The following is a 9,449-nucleotide window of genomic DNA, read 5'->3' as shown; positions in this document are numbered from 1 at the left end:
AGAAATCGGGTGGTGCATGCCTTAAATCATGGTAGTCCACGCCTTAATCCCAGCCATAGAGAGTATTATAAAACAGGAGGAAACCATTGTCAACATGCAGTCTCATTCTGAGATTCCAAGAGGCAGGATCGCCTTTCCAGGCTGAGGTCAGGGTAAAAGCCAGTGGCTGGCTGTTTTGTTTTTCAGGTCTTCAGGTTGTCTTTATTAAAATACAATTGAAATGCCAAATGGTGCTGGCTAGGGGGGCCTTAGCTGCATACATAGGGTGATTGTTGAGAACTCCAAATTATCCAAATTATCTCCAGAGTTTTATAATTTTCTTTAGTTTGAAAAATGTCGCTGAATGCCATGTAATATAGTAATTCATTGTAGAGTTACATTCATGTCTTACCAAATTGTCTACTCTCTTGAGCAAGACAGTTTTAAATGGGCTCATATTTTTAGTCCTTTATACTTTTAACAAACAGCATGCCATAGAGCCATCTCCCATTTATCTGTTTGAGAATTGAGTGAATGTGGGATACAGGAAAAATATTCTTTAACTCCTTTGTTGATGCTTTCTTATCCTTCTCCCTCCCCCCAAATCAGGACTTAGAACAGTGCTGTTGGTAATGTCCCTGGATTCACTAACCTGAGGTCCAGCTTTAGGTAGACAGTGCGAAGCTTTCCATGTACGCCCATGAACTTACAAGACAACTGGATCTCTCTTCAGGTGGAGGACCTTTTTTACAACATAATGACGAGGAGGAAAGCCTTGAAAAATCCAAGTGAAGAGTATGGGAAAATTTTAGAAGTTGTTGGCAGGTACTGTCCAAAATCTGGGACTGAGTGAGTCCTTGAGCTCTTTCATGAAAAGAACATGCCTCAGTGCTTGCAAATTAACCTAGGTGCAGACACAAAGCTTACTTGTGTGCTACTCTGGTCCCAGTTTGCTCATCAGTCCTAAGTCTTGACCCATCTTGTGAGGGGTACAGTTGGTCTCCTTTGGTAGGTTCTTTGTTGGAAGATGAAGCAAACTGATCTTAGCTACCGTGACTCAAAAAGAAATCACTGAATGCTTGATTATTGGGTAGGAAGAGGTAGCACAGAGTGACAGATGGTCCTCCTGTTCTTCTCTGCCTCTCCTTTGAAGTTCTGTCCTGGACAGTGCTATGATTGACTTTACTTTTGTACCCACAGCTCTGGGAAAACTTGTTGGTTGTCAGTCTTTACTTAGTATGCCTTGGGAGAGATGGGATTAAAGGAGTTTCCCAAAGCGACTTGGAGGCTGTTAACAGGAGAAGGGTCTTAGGGTAGCTAAATGCAGAATTATGTTTTGATAAACGTAATATATTGGCACAAGTGGCTGAAGTGTGGGTTTGATCTCAAGTGTCTTTGAATCTTAATAGTGGTTTGTGTCAACTGTCTTTTAGTATTTATAAAATATATTTGTCCATATAGGAAAAGGTTCATGTATTAGGTCCCCTAACCCTCCTCACTTCCACTAGTATAGTTGTATAAATCAGTGTCAAAAATGTTCTCAGTGACTCTTTTGGTTCTAAGTGTGGTAAGGTGAAAACTGTACTTAATAGATGCATTCCCTAAGCACCGTTCTCAGCGGGGTTGGTGGACAGAGGCGTGATGAAGTCATCTTCACAGAGCCTGTGGGTACTGGAGCAGGACCAGCTAAGGAAAGAGTAAGGGAGCCAATCAGGAAAATAACCCTGTAGGTTCAGACTGGGCGGCCTCTAACGTTCTGTGTCATGGTTGGCAGTGTTGTCTCCATGAGTCTCTGTTGTTTTGTTTCCTTGGAAATAATATAGGTTATACCAAGGTATTTTGGTTGTATATATCCTTGTTTAAACCACCTTTTTCTTATAAATCTACCAAATTATTTAATTAAAATAGATCTCTGAATTTATTATGTATTTGACTACCCTCTACTTAGCTTTTGCCTTTTCTTTTCTAGGTATTCCATACACAATTCAGGCATTAGTTTCTCAGTTAAAAAAGTAAGTCATGATTCTTTTCAAAAGATATATTTATTTTTGTTTTATATGTACAAATGTTTTACCTGCATGTGTTTTTCTGCACCATGTGCATGTCTGGTACCTACAGAGGCCAGAAGAGGGCATCAGATCCCTTGGAACTGGAGTTGCGGATGGTTGTAGTACTATGTACTCTGGAAAAAGAGTAGTAGCCAGTGTTTTTAATGACTGGCTCATCTCTCTGGTCACTAAATTAGGATTTTTGAAGGACAATAGGAAAGAAACATAGGACATTTTTAAGAAACAATTTCTACTACTCAGGGCCATTGGATGTCAAGTCACCATGCTGTCTGTTGTTTTCAGCAAGGTGAGACAGTGGCTGATATCAGAACACTACCCAATGCCACGACCGTGGACAACATTCGCTCCATCTTTGGAAATGCTGTTAGTCGGTATGTGAGTAACCCACGTATAGTAAAGTCCTTGGAATTCCCTCCCTTGGTTTATCACCCGTTGTGTTGTTCTGAAAGCTACTGAGACAGTGGATGCTGCTAGGGCTGGTGTAGTCGGGTGTGCAGGCTTGTTGTTGGGTTTCATGGTGGTTGATGTGGTCACTGTCTCACTGGGACTCAGTGTTCTCTGGGAGTTTTGCCTCCTGAATGCTGTGCCTGTGAATGCGCTTATTCTTTTGACCTTCATTTTCAAAATGTTTATAATTCAGAATTCTGTCACCCTTAATGTTCCTGTTGTAATTTAATTTACTTGTCATTCAGCATTATTAATTTCCTTTCTTTGTTTTAAGATTTGTATCAGAAGTTAGGGGTGTAAAGCTGGATGAAATTTTCTGTTCTTAAAGTCTAGATTTGCGGGTGTTAGCAGCCCGTCATAATCAAAGAAGGACCAAGAGAAGAGTTTGCTTATGAGTTACTCCTGAGCTCCCCTGTTTGTAAAAATCCACCAGCACCATCACAGGTTTCTTGCTAGGAATTCACGAAGTCCCAAAGGCCCATGCCATACCCCAGATTATTAAGAGTCTTCTTGTGCAGGCGTACATGAGGTGCTCATAGCACATAGCACAGATGGAGTCAACTGGATCTGCTTGATTTTCCCCAAGGTCTCAAAAGCATTGCAAGTTGTCCTAATACTGAAATTCTACTTCCAAGGACAAACTGTTCATTCTTAGAGCATAACCAAGGGAACAAGTAGTTTATTTGTCAACATCCTTTTCTTCCTAATTAAATGTAAGTGAGTTAATTTAAAAAAAACAAACAAAAACCTATACTCCTAGATCAAAGGAAGATCTCTGTATTCTACAGAGTATCTTTTAAGAGCTTTTGACAAGATTTTGAGACTGAACACTAGTCAATGTAATCCTCAGGGGCTGTAAGAGATTAGATATTTCCAGAAGTAGGTTTCCAAATTGCCCTCCTGAGACATTGGAGGAAGAAAGGCTTTGTGGGTCAGTGTGTATGTACAGAACTGCAGGCTGCACTATGCCCACCCCAGGACTCAGAGGGCATGTTACTGCAGGAAAAGCATCCCTGGCCTGCGCAGCAAAATCTAGTGAGTGCTGAACTGTAGTTGGGATACAGCGGTGGACCTGGAGTGATTCTTGCTCTCTCAGTACTTCAGTTGAAAGGGAATGAGATATTTATGCCATTCATTGGTAGGCTCTGTTGATGCCCCAAAAGAAAGATACCAGGACAAGAAGGAAAAATCTCTGGAGTCAATGAAGACTGAGGAAGAAGGCTACTAGGAGTTAACTAGCTGCTAATAGGTTCATCCTGAAAACTTAGGAAGATGTATCTTGTTTTCCTGTCCTTGCCAGTAAGCACTCTTGGGAACCTCATTGGTGCTGTTCAGTATAGTAAAGAGTCAGGTCAGCAGAGATGAGTATTAGACTTAAAACTTTGGGATTTAGTTACCATAAAATTTTAGGCATAGTAATCTTACCAAAAGCAATCTACAGATCCAGTGCGATGCCTATCAAAATCCCAGCAAAATTCTTCACAGACTTCCAAAGAACAGTACTCAACTTCATATATCCCCAAAAACCAAGGATAGCGAAAACAATCCTGTACAATAAAAGAACTTCTGGAAGCATCGCAATGCCTGACTTCAAACTCTACTACAGAGCTACAGTACTGAAAACAGCTTGGTATTGGCATAAAAACAGATAGGAGGACCAATGGAACTGAATAGAAGACCGGGATATCAATCCACACACCTTCGAACACCTGATTTTTGACAAAGAAGCAAAAAATATCAAGTGGAAGAAAGAAAGCATATTTAACAAATGGTGCTGACATAACTGGATATCAACTTGTAGAAGAATGAAAATAGATCCATATCTATCACCATGCACAAAACTCAAGTCCAAATGAATCAAAGACCACACTGAACCTCATGGAAGAGAAAGTGGGAAGTACACTTGAATGCATTGACACAGGAGACCACTTCCTAAATATGACCCCAGTAGCACAGACACTGAGAGAAAAAAAATAATAAATGGGACCTCCTGAAACTGAAAAGCTTCTGTAAAGCAAAGGACATGGTCAACAAGACAAAATGACATCCTACAGAATAGGAAAAGATCTTCACTAACCCCACATCAGACAGAGGTCTGATTTCCAAGATATACAAAGAACTCAAGAAATTGGCCATCCAAAGAACAAATAATCTGGGCTGGAGAGATGGCTCAGAGGTCAAGAGGTCCTGAGTTCAATTCCCAGCAACCTCATGGTGGCTCACAACCATGTATGATGAAATCTGGTGCCCTCTTCTGGTGTGCAGGCATACATGCAGGTAGAATGCTGCATACATAATAAATAAATAAATCTTTACAAAAGAACAAATAATCCAATAAAAAAAATAAGAACAGAACTCTCAAGAGAGGAATCTTAAAATGGCTGAAAAACACTTAAGGAAATGCTCAACATCCTTAGTCATCAGAGAAATGCAAATCACAACAACTCTGAGATTCTATCTTGCACCTGTAAGAATGGCCAACATCAAAAACACTGATGACAACTTATGCTGGAGAGGCTGTGGGGTAAAGGGAACACTTCTGCATTGCTGGTGGGAATGCAAGCTGGTACAACCCTTTGGATGTCAGTGTGGCGATTTCTCAGAAAATTAGGAAACAACCTTCCTCAAGACCCAGCAATACCACTTTTGGATATATATCCAAAGGATGCTCAATCATGACACAAGGACATGTGCTAAACTATGTTCATAGTTGGTACGGGAGAATTGTCTGTATTCTGTCAATCATGTTTCAAATAAACGCTGATTGGCCAGGCAGGAAGTTGGGTGGGTCAACCAGACAGGAAGTAGAGGTGGGACAAGGACAACAGGAGTATTCTGGTAAGAAGGAAGCGTTTCCCAGATGCCCAGATCACTGAAGAAGCAGGATGTGATCTGCCCCGCTGAAAAAGGTACTGAGCCATGTGGCTAGCATAGATAAGGATAATGGATTAATATAAGTTATAAGAGCTAATACAAAGCCTGAGCTAATGGGCCAATTGGTTTATCATTAATATAGACTCTCTGTGTGAATTTCTTTGGGGCTGAACAGCTATGGGAACTGGGCAGGATAGAAACCCCAACAAGCCCAGCCCTCATGTTACACATAGCAACTTTGTTTGTCATAGCCAGAACCTGGAAACAATCTAACTGGCCTTCTACTGAAGAATGATAAGGAAAATGTGGTACATTTATACAATGGAGTACTACACAGCAGAAAAAAATGACATCTTGAATTTTGCAGGCAAATGGATGGAGCTAGAAAAAATCATTTTGAGTGAGGTAACCCAGACCCAGAAAGATAATTATCACATGTACTCACTCATAAGTGATTTTTAAACATAAAGCAAAGAAAACCAGCCTACAAATCACAATCCCAGTGAATCTCAACAACAATGAGGACCCTAAGAGAGACTTACATAGATCTAATCTATATGGGAAGTAGAGAAAGACAGGATCTCCTGAGTAAATTGGGAGCATGGGGACCTTGGGGGAGGGTTGAAGGGAAGGGGAGAAGCAGAGAGGGGAGCAGAGAAAAATGTAGAGCTCAATAAAAATCAATAAAAAAAAATTTCAGGCATAGTAAGGATTCAGAGCTTAGACTCATTTTACTTCTCAGCAGTGACAGTAGTGCCCAGCACTCAACACAAACACTTAAACACTGAGTAGGTAAGTGGATAGATAGATGCCAGATGATGTGTAGACTCTCAGGACCTCAGCTGAACCTAGTCTCAGATCAGGTCTTTCTTTTTCTTCTTCTTCTTCTTCTTCTTCTTCTTCTTCTTCTTCTTCTTCTTCTTCTTCTTCTTCTTCTTCTTCTTCTTCTTCTTCTTCTTCTTCTTCTTCTTCTTCTCCTCCTCCTCCTCTTTTTTTTAATCCAGAGTTAGTTTATGGGAAAGAGCCCTGTTTTTTTTTCTCTTGTGATACATATATATCATGTGAGATTTCTTGTACTTTAAAAAAGTCTCAAAACTTCTCTTTTCTAAACAGAGAGCTGATAGAAGTTGGGTGTGAGGATAAAACCCTGTCTTTCAAAATGAATGGCTATGTATCCAATGCAAACTACTCCGTGAAGAAGTGCATTTTCCTGCTCTTCATCAACCGTAAGTGAGAAAGAGTGAAGTGTCTACAGAGAGAGGTTTATGGAACCTGAGTTCCTGACTCACAGGTTAGATTACACAGGGAAATTCATGTCAGAGGTTAGCCCTATTCTATCTTAAGTCTGTGTCATTGCCTGTCACAGTCTGGTTCATTACCTTGAGCTGTGTAGGCCAGAATGCCTTCCTCGTGAGTCTGCATTACAGCCTTTACAAGCAGGCTCTACTCTGACCCTACGTCAGGGCTGCTTTTCCACATTGTACAGCAGAAAATCAAGACTCGAGTATAGGCATTGTAACTAAAAAGCTGAATCCTAAGACCCTTTTTCTTTTAAAGAATTAAATTTATGACACTCAGAATAATTCTAGAAATCAAGGAAGAAATGAAATTAGGTTGAATTAGTTCTTGTCTCTCTGATGACCTATTAGTTACATGATTCTTACTAAGTAAGTGCAATTTGATTTTTGGATTTGTGTAGCTTAGTTGTATATAGCAAGTGTTGGATGGTGCTGGAATCACACTGCCTCCCAATCCCCGGAAGTTTGAACTTAGCTTCTGTCCAGATGCAAGAAGCATCTTTCCATGCATTTGATTTTCATATTCTTATATTCAAAGTTCTTTTTTTTTTTTAAAGCAAAATTGGAGTTCACTAAGAATTTTTTTTTTTTTTTTGGTTTTTGGTTTTTGGTTTTTTTCGAGACAGGGTTTCTCTGTGGTTTTGGAGCCTGTCCTGGAACTAGCTCTTGTAGACCAGGCTGGTCTCGAACTCACAGAGATCCGCCTGCCTCTGCCTCCCAAGTGCTGGGATTTAAAGGCGTGCGCCACCACCGCCCAGCTAGAATCAGTTTTTAATACAGATTTAAGATAGGTATTGAAGGAATGAGAGAGGAAGAACTGAAAAGAGACAAGGGTATAGGCTTTTAAAATAAGTTTATTTTAGATTTATTTATTTTGAGTATGTGAATGTTTTCCCTCCATGTATGTTTGTCCATAATATGTATACCTAATGCCTTGGAGGTAAGAACTGGCCAGATCCCCTGAACCTGGAGTTAGGTGAACCACCATGTGGGTGCTGAGAACTAACCTGGCCCCTCTGCAAGAGCAACACACGCTCTTAACTGCTGAGCTTTCTCTCCAGCCCAAGGGGATGGGCTTCCTTAGGGTTATTTGTTTTAAGGCATAGGTAGATGTATTTACTTGGTTTCTAGGTTTCATGGCATTTTCAGGCTTACTTTTGGCCATCTTCAGCTCCCCTCCCCTGCCTGTGTCTTCCATGTCTAGTCCATCTCCACCTTCATGTCACAGGAATCCGTCCCATGCCACCCTGGTGATTAACATCATGAATGTACATGTATCTCTGTGGGGTCTTACAGGTCCTTTGCCTTTATTGGGAAACATTTTATCCTAATTTTAGTTCTCATCTTCTTTGTGTGCTATTGGAAATTGTATATTTTCTTCCTTTTTTCAGCAGTAAATGGCTATAAATGTCTCAAACTGTACATCTTAAAACAGATTCTTTTTTATTTACTTTTATTTGTGTGCATGCACGTGCTCATGCATGCACAAATGTGAGAGTGCTGTGCCTGCAGAGGCCAGAAGAGAGCGCTGGATCCCTAGAGCTAGAGTTGCAGGTGGCTGTGAGCTGTCTGCTGTGTGCTAGGGTCCTGTGTAAGAGCAGCAGCAAGTGCTCAGCTGCTGAGCCCCCTCTCCAGCATCCAAATCATGTGTGTTTTACAAGAGTTGTTCAGGGCAGTCCAGGAGGAGTTAGGAGAGGCCAAGCACTGTTAGACAGCTTCTGTTAAGGTGTTTCTATTAGGAGACATTGTCCCTTCCCTACCAAGAAGTATTAAGCCTGCTAATAAGGCTTAATTCCACATGTAAGGTTTGGGAATAACACCTTTATCTGTTTTGTTCTAAACATAAGAATTACAGCATGGAGGACAGTGTGAAGGCTCAGCTGGTATAGGCACTTGTCAACAAGCCTGATGACCTGCGTTTGGGTCCCAGGACCCACATGGTGGCATGAGAGAACTGACTCCTCAAGTTGTCCTCTGTTTTAGGTAGGGTTTCAATTTCTGTGACCAGACAACATGACCACAGCAAGTCTTGGAAAGGAAAACGTTTAATTGGAGCTGGCTTATAGTTTCAGAGGCTTAGTCCATTATCGTCATGGTGAGAATGGCAGCATGAAGGCAGACATGGATCTAGAGAAGGAGCTGAGAGATCTACACCTGGATCCTCTCCTCAGGAAACAGAAGGAGACTGACACAGTGGGCAAAGCTTGAGCACAGGAGGCCTCAAAGCCCACCTCCACAGTGACACACTTCCTCCAACAAAGCTGCACCTCCTAATGGTTCCATTCCCTATAGGCCAAGCATTCGTAAACATGAGTTTATGGGGCCCATACCTATTCAAACCACTGCATCCTCTGACCTCCACATGTACCCCTGCCGCTCCCTCCCCAAAGTAAATCAGCAGTTAAAAAAAAATTAGAAATAACTGTTCTGACTACACATGTTGACTGCGGAGCTGACAAACAAAAGTCAGTTAAGTGTCATTTGACTGCCCTTTTCTTGTTTCTGATTGGTCCATGTACCATAGTCTGCGTTAACACTGGTCAATTTGTTCATTATGGCAAAAAGGCAAGTTTTTGTCCTACTGTATATGCTCACTTAGGGAACAGAGGTGAAGGTCACTGTGATAGCCAGCCTCACTTTCAGAGACCTTAGCAGATTACTCCATCTGTCTTGTCAGGTACACCACCAGGCCTGTGTGATCACTAAAAGAATTTAATAGTCTCCTTGTTGATAAAGCCATCACTATTCTTGGAAATAAAAAGATGTGGCATATCCTTGGCTG

The 9,449-nt window shown here is 41.2% G+C and overlaps 1 protein-coding gene across 2 annotated transcripts in view; it reads left to right on the top strand.

Moving 5' to 3' along the window:
• The window catches only part of Mlh1 (mutL homolog 1), a 40,626-nt gene that overhangs the window by 8,786 nt on the left and 22,391 nt on the right, over positions 1-9,449 (top strand). For both annotated transcript variants that reach the window (XM_005348013.2, XM_026779425.1), the window contains exons 6-9: positions 713-804; positions 1,949-1,991; positions 2,331-2,419; positions 6,483-6,595. In XM_005348013.2, coding sequence (XP_005348070.1) covers positions 713-804; positions 1,949-1,991; positions 2,331-2,419; positions 6,483-6,595 — 337 coding nt within the window. The remainder of the gene's footprint in view (positions 1-712; positions 805-1,948; positions 1,992-2,330; positions 2,420-6,482; positions 6,596-9,449) is intronic.

This window comes from Microtus ochrogaster, chromosome 5, assembly GCF_000317375.1.
Source record: "Microtus ochrogaster isolate Prairie Vole_2 chromosome 5, MicOch1.0, whole genome shotgun sequence".
NCBI classification, from domain to species: domain Eukaryota; kingdom Metazoa; phylum Chordata; class Mammalia; order Rodentia; family Cricetidae; genus Microtus; species Microtus ochrogaster.
Note: the sequence above shows the minus strand (reverse complement) of the source record. Positions and strands in the feature narration are given on the sequence as shown.